At 42.1% G+C, this 15,265-nt stretch overlaps 1 protein-coding gene across 4 annotated transcripts in view; it reads right to left on the bottom strand.

The window, feature by feature from the left end:
* TWF1 (twinfilin actin binding protein 1) overlaps nt 1-15,265 on the bottom strand; it is a 57,722-nt gene that overhangs the window by 32,706 nt on the left and 9,751 nt on the right. For 3 of the 4 annotated variants that reach the window (XM_037887919.2, XM_037887947.2, XM_037887926.2), the window contains 3 exons: nt 10,357-10,535; nt 9,206-9,301; nt 136-240 (listed from right to left, as the gene is read on the bottom strand). In XM_037887919.2, the coding sequence (XP_037743847.1) occupies nt 136-240; nt 9,206-9,301; nt 10,357-10,535 (380 nt within the window). The remainder of the gene's footprint in view (nt 1-135; nt 241-9,205; nt 9,302-10,356; nt 10,536-15,265) is intronic. The other variant, XM_037887936.2, reaches the window with a different exon arrangement.

Genomic DNA, 15,265 nt, shown 5'->3' with positions numbered 1-15,265 from the left:
TGTGCGTCCCTGTCCCACCCTGCAGACTTTCTGAAAACTTTCGACTGGTTTGCTTCTCTCCTGCAAGCTTCCTCCTACAACACTTCAGGAATTTTCCACTCATCCCCCTGCCTGTCTTCCCAGACAATGTAGTACCTCATTAATCTTAATTTGCCGAAGTTCCTCTTCTGCTGCAGTCAGAGGGGCAGGGGAGGACTGTGATATCAAGTATTTTCTGTATCCATTCAATGAAACATCATCCTGAAAACACAGAATCAGTATTTGGCATCAATGATTCTTCAGTTAAAGTTTTCTTTGAAGATTCTTCCTTCTGAGTATTAAGTAAGGGAAAGAACAGTTAATTTACTTTACAGTATCTGTGGTTCTTTAATATGTTTAGTCTGCGTGCATTCACCTCATGAGCATGAGATCAAAATCTTTGAGTCTTTTTGGGCCCTGCATATCCTCATGACCTCCCCACACAAGGGCATAAAGGGCAGAGCGGCCAGAGCCATCCCTCAGTTCCTCACTAATCCAGAGAAGACTGAAGAAGCAGATATGGAGTGAGTTGTGGGATCCACATGGACAGAACATCTTGAAGAACCACAGCTAATGCTGGGAAGTAACAATTCTTTCTTCAAGTATTTGTCCACTTGGATCCCTCTCTAGGTGAACAGCTAACAGTACCCCATGTGGAAAATGGAATCAAGAGGTCCTAGCTGTCACTAACTATGATTGTAATACTGCCTTTTCACATTTGGCATCTGATCTCAAGTCCAGGTCAAAGGCATAGTCACAGAGTCAGAATTTAAGGCCAGAAGGGACTACTAGATCATGCAGTCCAGTGGTTCTCAACCTGCAGCCCAATGAGCACGCAGCTGAGGCCCATGTGACATTCTCAGGGCCATACAGACAGAATTGGATGTGGCCCACAATGGTAAATAGGTTGAGAACCACTGGGGTCTGACCTCCCATACATCATATGCCACCATCACCACACAGCACCCACATACTAAATCCAATAACTGAAATTAGACCAAAGCAATACAGCCCAGAGGAGACTAGACTTTTATGTGCCACAGGAAGAGAATAAGAGGGACTCAGATGCACCAGCGCTCGAGGCCCTTGTAATGGCAAGGAAATGATTATGTGAGATATACACAGATAATCCTGACAAGTGACCTGCTCCCACCAAGGTCACTCTCAATCTGACCTGGGTGAAAATTCCTTCCTCACTCCACATATGGTTATCAGCTAGACCCTGGATATGTGAGGAAGAATGCGCCAGCAAGCCACCTGAGAGAGAGACTGCTCAGTGCCACCCAAGAGCCTTGGCTCACCCCACCCAGTGTCCCATCTCCAGTTGTGGCCATCCCTGATGCTTCAGAGAAAGGAGATTTTAAAAAAAAACAAAAAACCCTTCAAGAATACACATTAGGGGAAAAATCCATCCCTGACCTTGCTGGTGGCCGGCAGAAACCATAAAGCATGAGATTTAGGAACAAAGCCTCAGGGCTGTTGAGTCATGCCCCCACTATCACAACCAATCCAGTTGGCATACAAACTGCACTCATAAATTTGTCCAACTTGCTCTTAAAACTAATTAAGTTGTTTGCCCCACAACTCCTATTCGGAGGCTGTTCCAGAACCTCACTCCTCTGATACTTAGAAACCTTCTTTTAATTTCCAGCCTGATTTTGTTTATGGCCAGTTTATATCCCTTTTTTCTTGTACCAAGATTATCCTTTAACTTAAATGGCTTTTCACCCTCCCTGGTATTTACCCCCCCAATGTGTTTATACAAGGCAATCATATCCTCTCTCAGCCTTCTTTCTGCAAAACTACACAAGCAAACTCTTCCAGTTTTCTCTCATAACATAGGCCCTACAGCCCCCGATCATCCTTATAGCTCTTCTCTGCAATTGTTGCAGTTTAAATGCATCTTTCTTGAACATGGATGATCAGAACCGTACATAGTATTCCAAATGAGGTCTTACCAATGCCTTGTTCTTCTCTATCTTGCCCCAAGCAGCATCTTGAGGAAGAGCTCTGTGTGGCTTGAAAGTTTGGCTCTTTCACCAACAGAAGTTAGTCCAATAAAAGATATTACCTCACCCACCTTGTCTCTCTAATATCCTGCAACCTACATGGCTACAACTATACTACCTTGCAGGTGTCAGATATGGGAATATTCCCATAAATGTGCAAAGGAGGCAGCCTGAGCTCTGGTTGTCTGAGTTTTGATATTTGGGGGATGAGGTACGCCTGCCATGAGGGAACAGATTGAAATACACTGCACAATAGGGATGTAACCTTAAAATTATATTGTTTAACTGGTTAACTGATTAAAGGGAAAGGGGCCGGGGCTGCTCCAGCTGGCCCGGGGCTGCTCCTGCCAGCACACAGAGGGCTAAGGTCAGTTAACGGTAAGCCTAATGCATCCCTACCGCATAATCCATTTAAATAATCTCTGAGAAGATAAGGATTGCCCCTAACCTATATTATTTAGTGCAATAAAAAGATAGGGAGCTTATCTAAAGGGCTTTCTTTGTACTATTTAGGTAACATAGCAGGGCCCTAGAAACATCTATGGTGGGGAGTTTCTTCTCCCCTGGAGTTGAATGGGGTTTAAAAAAAGAAAATGGGGCGGAATCAACTGGGTTCAGTGGAAATCTGAAACTACTTTGGGAATACATTTAGGATGAAGTCTCAACACCAGCCTTATCTTGATTGATTATGCTATGACGAGGGTTGGCCATGAGGACTTGGAGTTCACTAATTAACTGGCTCTTTCAGATGATATAAAAGGCCATCTTGAGAGGAAAGTGGTGAAGAGAGCATTCACCAGGAGATCCAAATGGGTTGTGGGGCTCCACGAGACTCACAAGGACAATGTGAGATCTCAAGAACAAGGGCACTCCCTGAGTGGAGGGAAAGTTAATTTTACACTATTTATTTCTCTCCTCGGTGAGAAAGTATAAAGTTAACCCTTTAAAAAAAAAATCTAGAAATAGTAGCGTGCAAAAATACAGAGCATGACTGAACCAGAGGCTCAAGGTGGGTGAGGTGTTATCTTTTATTGGACCAGTTTGTGTTGGTCCAGTAAACTTTTGAACCAGAGGCTGGCATGCTGAATTTGCTGCAAGGTGGCTCCTGATGAAAGTGATGGAGAGTCCAGAGAGTTTCAGGTACAGAATATAGTCAAAATCTTGGGGATACGGCTCTCCAAAGGGTCACAGTTCTGCAAAGATTGAGAATCATTTCCATTCTGTGGATTGGATTCCCCTTATGGAGGGCTTCCTGCTTTGTATACCCCCATATCTCAATGTCTGTACTTTGACCGGTTAAACTTTTACCCCCAATTGGGGAGATTGCAGATTATGTATTCCTTACGCCACCAGCTCCTAAACCGAATTTCGCACCCCTTGATAATCTGTACCTTATTCCCTGATAACCAAAAACTTCTATGCTTGAACTCTGTACCGTTTTCTTTTTATTTCAACATTATCTTAATAAATTTTATTAAGATTTCTTGTACCTGCAACAAATAGTCTCTCAGTAACACTTAGCCAGCCAACTTCCAGGCTGTTAACTGTAATGATTTCAGGTCTGAATGTAGAATTTGGCTATGATTTCTGTGATATTTCTGTCAAGTCTGCAAATGTATTTTAGGCTGAGTTGCTGAATTGGATCAGTCAGCCAGAATTGTCTGGATGTCTAAAAAGCTATTAGACTTGTCTGATTTGTCTTATCACTCTGGGTATGAGAGGAATTGGAGGAAATGCAATAAAGGAGACCCTGATTCCTGCTGGTGTGCTGAGACTACTGCCTAACATATATGTGTAGTCTCACCTTCCGTGTATCTGAAGTTGATCCAGGTAGGCATCCAAATCTGTTCCAGAAGCATCAGTATCTTTGTGGCTGGAAGGGTGGAGAAGGGTACAACTTTGCAGATATTGTGAGAATGTATCCACCAATTTGATAGGATGTTAGCTGGAACTACAATATGCATGTCCATCTAATGTCTCATGGGGTGATAAACCAACCTTAGTCAGCCCTGTAACATTCATAGGTGAAGTCTGGATAGCGGCATCATGTAAGTGCAAGCTGACATGATCTAAGAGTTCGAGACTGATCCTCACTGTGGTTGATGGACCTGATGCTGGGGATTATTGTTTTGATAGACTGAAATCTTTCATTTGGGAATGTACACCCTTGATGATTTGAAGTCTACGAGAGCTCCTATAAACTCTGTATAACTGCAATGGGCTGAGAAATTATTTGTTGCAATTTATCATTTGGCCTAATACTTTAATTAGGTCAAGGACACAATATAGGGCTATGGGAGACTTCCTAATGGGATCTGCCTTTGACCAGCTAATCATCTAGATATGGGTAGATGTGAACACTCTGTCTCCTCAGATGTGCCACTACCACTGCAAGACACTTTGTGAATTCCCTCAATGTTGTGAAGAGACAGGACCTTGCATCGATAGCACCTGGACTCTAATGTCAATCACAGATACTTCCTGTGGGTCAGATGGATCTCAATATCGAAGCGTGCGTCTTGGAGTTCAAGAGCCACAAACTGGTCTTGAGCTTGTAAAGAGAGATGATGAAGGCAAATGTTACCATTCTGAATCTGAGACTATGTAGATATTTGTTGAGTCTTCTCAAGTCACAGATAGTATGAAGAACCCCCTCCCCACCAAATAAAGAGATACTCTTCCCTGAATTCTAGAGGTACCTCTCCTAGACAATGAAGGGAAGCCACTTCTTTCAGTTGTTTTTTGTGAAAAGAGTCCCTGAAAAGGGAAGGAGAAGGGGGATTGAGGCAGAGACTAGAACTGAATGGAGAACCTGCAGAAGATGATTTCTTGTACCCATTTGTAGGTAGTTAAGGATAAGGAAAAACAGCATCCCACGGCAGGGTTTGGGGAGGCAGGCTCTGTCCTGGCTGGATTGTGACTCTTGACCTTGCACCTCAAACCTACTACCTAGATGACTATGCACGAGGCTGGTGGTTACAGATGACCAAGGTCTCAGTCATGAAAACCCAGCATTCTTTCTAGTGGGATAATCATAGGATATCAGGGTTGGAAGGGACCTCAGGAGGTCATCTAGTCCAACCCCCTGCTCAAAGCAGGACCGATCCCCAATTAAATCATCCCAGCCAGGGCTTTGTCAAGCCTGACCTTAAAAACCTCTAAGGAAGGAGATTCCACCACCTCCCTAGGTAACCCATTCCAGTGCTTCACCACCCTGCTAGTGAAAAAGTTTTTCCTAATACCCAACCTAAACCCCACCCCACCCCCCCGCAACTTGAGACCATTACTCCTTGTTCTGTCAGCTGGTACCACTGAGAACAGTCTAGATCCATCTCTTTGGAACCCCCTTTTAGGTAGTTGAAAGCAGCTATCAAATCCCCCCTTGTTCTTCTCTTCTGCAGATTAAGCAATCCCAGTTCCCTCAGCCTCTCCTCATAAGTCATGTGCTCCAGCCTCAAACAGCAGGCTGTTGTTGAGAATAACTGGGTGTTCTCTACCTGGTCTGGCTATGGTATCTGAAGGGCTTCGGCAATGAGGCAGGGGTGTAATTAGTGATCATAAAGTGACTACTGAATCCTTTAGCAAACAAAAATCATCATCTGTATGGGCGATGAATATGTGTATGCTCTCAAAGGGCAGGTCCTCAATGGTATTCTGCACTTCCTTTAGGATGGTGCTGGAGAACTAGTGACTTCTGACAACAAGTCTGCTGGAACTATTAGGGCTTTGATTGTCATCACTGGTACTGAGGGATTTGGTTCAGACACATTGGTACCAGATGTAAGTACTGGGGTTGTTTTGGTGTTACTAGGTACAAAGTAGGAAGTTGATCCTGTATCACTTGCCCCTGTATTACAAGAAGGCTCTGCACTCAATTTCTGTGGGTAGATCAAAGGCAAATAGTTCTTCTTATGCTCTCAGCTAGGGGAGGTAGACTGGTGACGGGAACCATGTTTGATCCAGTATCCTGCTCTACCTTTCCTTGGAATCTAAACAGGAAAAGGGGGAGAACATACTAAGGAGCAGCACGTGGATGGACACAGCTTGGTTTTGTCTCTCCGCCACTGACAGTAAGACATAGTTACAACTGATATGCCCTTTATGTCCTTATATTGGGGAGGGCAGCAAGACATGCACAGTCTAGGTGAAACCCAACACACACTGCTGTTCAAAGATTCCTATGTCATGCATATGAGGTGTATGCACAGTGAGAGTGGAATCCACACCAGCAAATACTCGAAGAAGCTGGGATTTTTCCACAAATGTAAATCAGAAGTGAAATACAACTCAGAACTTTATACACACATTAGAACTTTACTGAATAAATATGTTTAGGGATAAAAAGCTAGGGAAGTGAGGATGAGATTGTAAGGGATGGAAATGAAAGAGGGAAGGATAAATGGATGGTAAAAAATGAAAAACATGGGGAAGGAGAAAGAAAAATCAATGGGGATGATGGGAAAGAGTGTGACAAAGACCACAATAGGTTAAAAAAAATAGATACATCTATTGAGAAGAGAATGAAAGGAAGAGATTGCAGAACACAGTAAACTATAAAAGCATGTGCAAATAGAGAAGGAAATGTAATGCTAATATATAACAATAAAATAAATATGATCATCTCTCTCGCTCTTCTACCCCCCTCCCAACCCCATTCTACCTGAAAGAGAGCAGAGAGATTTCTGTGCCACCAATGAATTCATTCGCTCCTGGATTCTGCTCTAAATTCCTTCCAGGGATCACATTTTTGCCTGGGTTCAAAGAAACCCTTTTGAAAATGAGCCAAATTCCCCCAAACAAGAAGGTATAAAAAAAGGTTTCTGTTGGAACATCTGCCAAACCTTCTACAAAGGAAAGTTATCTACTTTGTAACATTTCTTCTCTGAAGATATCTTGCAGGATTCTTAGTCCTAGATGTAGCTCAGTAGAGAGCCCAGCAGAACTCTCCTAGCTCTCAAAGTTTTGTTTTTTTACCCTTAAAGGCAAGGGATAACAAGGTAGGGTGTAAGTGAGGGCCCCCTCAACTGGCTGTCATGCACCATCTCCTACGGAGTATTAAGTATGCTTACACCCCAGTCAGTTCCATTTACTGCATGGGAGGTGAAGCACCCAGAAAGAAAAAGCCAATTCAAGAGGATCAATAGGGGAAAAATAATAAAAGATGTCTCAGAAAAATTAAAAGTGCACAAAGGGAGACACCTCTAAATAGTAATCTCCAAACTTTCAGGGGTAAGTGGATTAAAAGTGGATTTGTGAGTGACAATCCTGCAAGATGATCTCTTCAGAGAAGTAGAATTACAAGGCAAAATGATTTTCCTTTCTCTAAACATATCATCTGTGCAGGAAGAGCACTCCAACTGCAAGACAAGCTCCTACATCTGCTGACACAGGGCAAAAGGAAAGCCTGGAAAGGCTTAGGGCTTTATGGCAGCCTGACAGATGATCAGAATTCACTGGGCCCAATTGTAGAAGATTTACTGATACTTGGACACTGCTCTCCACTCTAGCACATAAATGCAGGAGAGGAAAATCTGGAGACCTTGATATGGAGAGGCCTGGAATCGAGAGCTTTCACAAAGACATACCAGGGAGCTCCTACTTATATATCCAGGTATATGATTCTCATCACTGTTGTATCAGAGTGCTTCATGTGAATTCAAAAAAACGAAAACAACTCTCTCTTTTCCTTTCTTGCTCCCAAAATGAAAGCTGAGAGTCTGGGGCACAATCCTTGGGCAAGTAAGAATTTAAAATGGGAAGATCCTCCAACTGTTCCTAGAGGTGACTGTTTACCCTTTACAGTAATTAAGCACAAGAACTATACAGCCTCAAAACAAACTGATTGAAAAAGGAATTTAAAATAAAGTGACACTTAAAACAGAAATGCTGTTCTGTACACATTTTATACGGCTGTTCTCTTTCTAAATAACAGGAAAAAAGATTTATATTTAAATTATTGTAGTAAGAAGAGGGTCTGAAACATAAGGCCTTGTATCAAAGGCCTGGTATAAGGCCTAGGTTAAAGCAGTGGTCAAAACTTTGCTGATATAAAGCAAAGTCAGGTTGTGAGCATGAGGCAGGCCCTGCTCACAGAATTTGGCAAGCATAGGGCTGATATTGCAAAACACATATTCCTAAGAGATGCGAGGCACAAAACACTCACACAAGCACATTCCAGAAGGTTGGTACCAGAGCACCTCGATACCAGTATATTCCCCAAAGGTAACAGGAACACGCTGACTCATCTTAAGGATAAGGTCAAGATGACAGCATGATGAATAGAGATGTTTTGATTGAACCTATAGGTGCAAGGCAATGGGTGGCGCCCAGGGTTGGCCAACCTGCGGCTCTGGAGCCACACGCGGCTCTTGGAGCCACACGCGGCTCCCTGGATAGGCACCGACGCCGGGGCTGTAGCTACAGGTGCCAACTTTCCAATGTGCCGGGTGGTGCTCACTGCTCAACCCCTGGCTCTGTCACAGGCCCTGCCCCCACTCCACCCCTTCCCTCCCCATCCCCTGCCATGCTCTCGCTCCTCCCCACTCCCTCCACCCCAAAGCCTCCTGCATGCCACGAAACAGCTGATCAGGAGGTGTGGGGAGGGAGGGGAAGGTGCTGACTGGCGGGGCTGCCAGTGGGTGGGAGGCACTGGGAGCGGGGTGGGGGAGCTGATGGGGGGCTGCTGATGTATTACTGGGGCTCTTTGGCAATGTACACTGGTAAATTCTGGCTCCTTCTCAGGCTCAGGTTGGCCACCCCTGCGTCAGAAGGTGGCACCCTGATACATCAGAGAGTGATACATAACTTGTTTGTATCTGTGTATAAAGGTGTATCTCAGAGGGACTGTCTTTGTCCAGCCGAGGGGGCAGTGGAAAGTCCCGTCACTGACTGAGCTGCGTCCGTTGTCACAAACATACATGCCTTAATATCCTCGTAGAGTCTGCCAGGTGCTATTACCGTGCTTCGTTGACAATAAACCTGGCCAGGCGCATTTGCTACTAAACGAAGTCTTGTGGTTTTATTGGGCAGTTCGTTTGAGATCTGCTGTGGCAGCTAACAACACATGCATGCAGACGAACATCTGACCACAATTATTATTTAAAACGTTTTACTATGCAACTTAACCCATAGAAGAATTATTCCTAAAAACAGCATATATGCTGACATTAAAAATATACCTTTGTTGTTCCAAATACTTCGTCTTTAATGTGACCACCTCCAAATTCTTTTTTCAGAGTTGCCCGTGTTGCTGCATACAACATTTTTTGACGAACCTGGTATGTTGCAAAAGAGTTGCTTTTGATTTTTTTATGTACGTGGAAGCAAGTGCATTTGCATGCTAAAATTATTATTGGACTTCTGAAATACTTCGTTAAGCAAAATAAAAGTTACAAGAAGAAGTAGTTACAATTTAAAGCTATAATTAATAATAGGAAAACACTCTGTACAATGAGCTTTGGAGTGTGATAATTTGACATGCTATTAACCATTTGAAGGGTACAATAATGAGAGAAGTTTTACAACAATCCAATCAAAGTGTTCTATATTGCAACTGTTAAGGTAATTTTCAGAGTACGGGGGATGTTTTCAAAAGTTACAAACATCACAGTAACACCTTTCAAAAAAAAACAAACAAACAAACAAACAAAAAAACACCTGTTCTAGATTCTGTTGCTGCTGGTCTGAATATTGACGGAAGCAACTGGCTTAAAAAAAAAAAAGAAAAGAGAGAGACAGACACACACACACAACAGCCTACAAACATCTCATTACTCTGTTTTGGTTCAACAATGGATCTGAATAAATATCGCAACCACAGAAGGAATAAAAAATAACTTGGATATCCACTTCAGTATTTAAGACGTACTTAAGAAAAACTTAATTAAAAAAATTTACTGGAGCCTATTAAGCATAGTCACCTGCCTCACAAACAGAAATAGCTCTATATATCAGCCCTGTCAATCCAATTTTTCTTCTTGATTAGGGTGGAGTTTTAAGGATAAAGGAGATTTTTGAGGAAGACATCTGTATCACAGAAAATATTCAAGTTCTTGTTTATTTTGTGGCCGAATGCTACTAAAAAGATGGTGTTTCCTTTCATGAATTTAATTAATGAAATCAAAAACTTACACTCTTCAAGTAAATAAATCTAATATTTGATAAAACCTTTTATTTCAATACATAAATAGCATTAAGTAGACTGTAATCTTTACTGTTCAGGAGTTCCTCAGTTACCCAATTTTCTCTTGTCCTTTTCTCTTCTGCAACCCAATCCTGAGACAGTACGAAGACATTAATATTACAATACGAAGACATTAATATTACTTACATGAGAGTGATCTGGTGACCATGCAATGAAGATCCATTCATATCCTTGAGCATTCTGAGAATCTAATCTGTATAATACATAACATGGTTGCTTGTCTTCAAGAAGGGGAAGAACAAAGGAATCATAATCATTTTCCCATGATTCAGCAGGCTGCCTAGAGGATCCCACTACAAGCTGCTCTATAAACAAAAACAAAAACTGCAGGTCAGTACAGTGGTCTGAAACATTAAGCTTTTGCAATTAAAGATACTTATGGCTTAATCCTGCAAAGTTCTGCCAAAGAAAATGGAAAACAATGGCACTTCATGCAGCAACAGGTACACACGTGTATAATTGTTTGCAGGATCAAGCCCTAAATTATTTCATCTCAAATACTAGAACATAAGAAAATATCCACCGGTTTGTCTCATTTCATTGTTGGCCTGCAAGGTCTTCAGAGCAAGGACTTGCAAGTAGATGTGGAAGGGATTTTCACTTAAAATAAATCCGGTTTGGAGAGAGAGTAATGTATGTATGTAACACTATATAAGTAATAGCAGATAGCGCTCTTTTTCTATAAGACTCAAGTTCATGGGAAGCCAGGACAATATTCATTATTATTGATTGTACCTAGAGGCCCCATCTGAAATCAGAGTTGCAACAGACCTGTACATACATGCACAGGTGTCAGGGTTCCTTCCCCACTCTGAACTCTAGGGTACAGATGTGGGGACCTGCATAAAAACCCCCTAAGCTTATTTTTACCAGCTTAGGTTAAAACTTCCCCAAGGTACAAACTATTTTACCTTTTGCCCTTGGACTTTATTGCTGCCACCACCAAGCATCTAACAAATATATAACCGGGAAAGAGCCCGCTTGGAAACGTCTTTCCCCCCAAAATCCTCCCAAACCCTACACCCCCTTTCCTGGGGAAGGCTTGATAAAAATCTTCACCAATTTGCATAGATGAACACAGACCCAAACCCTTGGATCTTAAGAACAATGAAAAAGCAATCAGGTTCTTAAAAGAAGAATTTTAATTGAAGAAAAAAAAGTAAAAGAATCACCTTTGTAAAATCAGGATGGTAAATACCTTACAGGGTAATCAGATTCAAAACACAGAGAATCCCCCTAGGCAAAACCTTAAGTTACAAAAAGACACAAAAACAGGAATATCCATTCCATTCAGCACAGCTTATTTTATCAGTCATTTAAACAAAACAGAATCTAACGCATATCTAGCTAGATTACTTACTAAGTTCTAAGACTCCATTCCTTTTCTGTTCCCAGCAAAAGCATCACACAGACAGAAAGAACCTTTGTCCCCCCCCCACCAGCTTTGAAAATATCTTGTCTCCTCATTGGTCATTTTGGTCAGGTGCTAGCGAGGTTATCCTAGCTTCTTAACCGTTTACATGTGAAAGGGTTTTTCCTCTGGCTAGGAGGGATTTTGAAGGGGTTTACCCTTCCCTTTATATTTATGACAACAGGGTAAGCCTACACTAGAATAAAAGACCCAGCGCATAGTTGTGGCTGGCTTGGGTCAGCTGACTTGGCTCACAGGGCACAGACTGCAGGGCTAAAAATTAAAGTGTAGACATTCGGGCTTGGGCTGGAGTCTGGGCTCCTCCCCCCTCATGGAGTCCCAGAGCTTGGGCTCCAGCCCAAGCCTCCACATTGCAATTTTTAGCCCCACAGCCTGAACCCCACGAGCCCAAATCACCTGACCCAGGCAAGCCATGGGTGTTTAATTGCTGTAAGAGACAGTCGCTGCCCTTCAAATGCTTATAATCTAAATAGATAAGATAGGTGAAGGATGAGAGAGGAAACAAGCACAGAAGTGACTTGTCCAAGGCAGGTTATCCCAGTTCTGCTACTGACAACCTATGTCTCCTGACTCCCAAGTCCAGCACCATAACCACTAGATTACCTTGCAAAGATTGGAACTTTCACTCCCCCGTCCCCTCTCTACAAACTTAATTGCACTACGATCACACGCAGAATTGTGTTTTAACCAGATCCGTAATTATGGAGAACGTATAGAAAAAAATGTGTTTTCACTATTTGTATAGAATTTATGTAGTAACCTAAACGGAATGAAATTTTGCATATATATAGACTTTGGCATGAATTAAGCAACAGCCCTTGAGATAGATTATTAATTTTTCCATATTATTCTGTTTCTTTTCCACTGACAGAACAAGAGCAGCTCTTCTGAAGTGAATTGTAGTCCCAGTTCAAACAAACTATAGACAATTAAAATCTTTCCATTGACTTCACTGGGAATTGGACTGAATCCTTAAATATTAACTTTCAGGTGTGTTGCTAAAAAGTTGAACATTTGTTAATAAAATTCCAGAGCTGGAAGAACATGTACATGGCTGTATAGTATATATGTAATGCTATTGTTTAAAAAACTACCCAAGATACTGCAGATACTCTGGAGCAGATAGCTCCGCTCTCCAAGAGTATATAGCATCATGTATCAGCTACTGTAAGCAAAAAGAATTAAAACAAACATTTTGAATGGAATATGTGACATGTCATTCCATTTTCTTTATGAAAATATGCTTATGATATGAATATGACATAACTGAGATATACTTTATGCAAGATGGCTCATGTAAGGTATCATTGGAAAGGTTATGATTTACTGAATGCAATTATCCAATTTGTATGCATATATCATTTCTGTATCTGAAGTTATACAGATATAGTCAATATTCCTTTCAACTATGCTACTTTGGATGATGCCCACTGCTAACATTTCAGGTACAACAACGGAAAAGCCAGACAGGGAGGATGGCCCATCAGCGAGGACATTAGACTTGTGAAAAGCTTGGCCTTCCTGTGCCCACTCCATGCTGCCACAGACTCATGGACACTGTGATCTACAGAGTCAGGTGGTCTTGTCACCTGATACTAAAACATTACCTGGGACTTCTTGTAACTTTCCACTGTAAGGGAAGGAGGATCAAGTTTGGGAAACAAAGGATTCCCGCCTTATGTCAATCCTATTTAAGTATGTGGAGAAAGGCCAACAAGGCTCCTCCTCTCCATGGCCTGTCTGCCCAAGAAGAAAGGCTGCAAAAGGGAAGGGAAGGCAAGGTAGGGAGGGGGGGGGGAACTCAGACTGAGACAGGGGTCCAGTCTGAAAAGGAATATAACTGGAACTCTAAACCCCAGAAACTTTGCAAACTGCCTGCAACAATATCTAGGGTAAGAAATACTATTTGTAACCAATTTCTTTAGTGAAACCAGCTAAGTTTGCGTGTTTGATTTCCTTTGCTTAGTAATCTGCTTTGTTCTGTTTGTTACCCCTTTTATCACTTAAAATCTGCCTTTTATAGTTAATAAAATTTGCTTTGTTTATTATTAAAACCAGTTTCTGTAATTTCCAACTGGGGGAGCAAGAAGTGGGAGGGGGCGAATTTCATAATATATCTTTGGCTCTGCACTTTAAGGGAGGTGGACATTTGAGTGCTGGAGCAAGTCCCTTAAGCTGAGTCTTCCCAGAGCTGATCTGCAGCTGGATGTTAGAGGAGGTTTTAAGAGCCTGGCTCAGCAAGACCGGTTAAAGGGGGCCCATGCTGGCAGAACAGATAGACCCAGTGGTATCTCAGCACATCAGGTGGCTTCCCAAGGGGTCCATCCCGTCACAGAACGGTTCTTTGAAACCTTTGTTTATGGTAACTATAAGGTCACTCTCACTAGTATGGAGGCCAAGAAGTCCCCAGTTTAAATTTCTCAGGATTCTAAGGCAACAGTGTCTTTCCGGACAAATATTGATGTATTTTACTAGAATTTGAGACATTGTACACAATGGCTATATACCTTTGTCGTAGTTTGGAATCTTACAGAAGAGCTATAGATCTTTTACACTTATAAGTCCCCGTTACAACATTTAACTAAAATCTTAAATATTAAAACCTCTCTGTAAACCTAGATTAAACAGGTAGTGTTCAAATTAAAAGTCCAACATGGAATGCCTCAGCACCTCACAAGATCAGGCCTTTAATTTGAACTTCCTTGACTTCAATTGGAGGTTGAATCAGACCCAAACTTAGCACCAGATCTCCCTTGTTATCATTGAGCAACAGAAACAAAGAATCATAAGGAAAAAGAATAAAAATCTAATGTAAGAAATTTGATGCTTAATTCATCCCAAGAACAGTATACAGGCAAAACGTCCTTCCTCATCAACTGAATGCATTGCGTTTTGTGGCTTCCATACAAAAGTGAACATTTTTTTAAAATGTAAATGGGATTGAGGGTGCTCAGCACCTTGCAGAATCCAGTTAAAAGGCTTACATTTTATTAAAATTTCTCTTATTTCCATCAGTGCACAGACAGTTCATCCTAGTTTGCTGCAGTTTAAGAGTTACCAGCTAGAAAGCATCTCACATAAAATAAACTGTATTAGGAAAAAAAACCTATTAAACTCTCAGTCATACATGAAGAGCAGTCACATCAAAAATCCACTAGGATTAAGCCTCAATCCTGCAAACACACATCAATGGGACTATTAAGGTATGTAGTTAAGCATATGCCTAAAGTGTTTGCAGCTCAGGCCTGGTCTACACTACAGCATTAGGTCAACATAAGGCATCTTACGTTGACCTAATTATGTTAGTATATGCACTACAACCTTTGCTCCCACCCATATAAGTGCCGAACTACACGCACATAACTCAACAACAGGCACAGGGCTTATATCGGTGCCCCTGCAGATACTGCATTACTTACATCTATTGGCTGTCATTCTTATGCATTTCAAAGAAAGCTGGCTTCCAGCTCCTGAGCTGGGCTGCTGCCCAGTCTCCACTCTAAGCCAGGCTGCCACCCAGGCTCCCGGCTCAAGCTGCTGCCTGGGCTCTCCGCTCAAAGCCCCGCTGCCTCCCAGGGTCCCAGCTCCCCACTTCAAGCCAGG

The sequence above is a fragment of the Chelonia mydas genome, chromosome 1 (assembly GCF_015237465.2).
Source record: "Chelonia mydas isolate rCheMyd1 chromosome 1, rCheMyd1.pri.v2, whole genome shotgun sequence".
Taxonomy (NCBI): domain Eukaryota; kingdom Metazoa; phylum Chordata; order Testudines; family Cheloniidae; genus Chelonia; species Chelonia mydas.
Note: the sequence above shows the minus strand (reverse complement) of the source record. Positions and strands in the feature narration are given on the sequence as shown.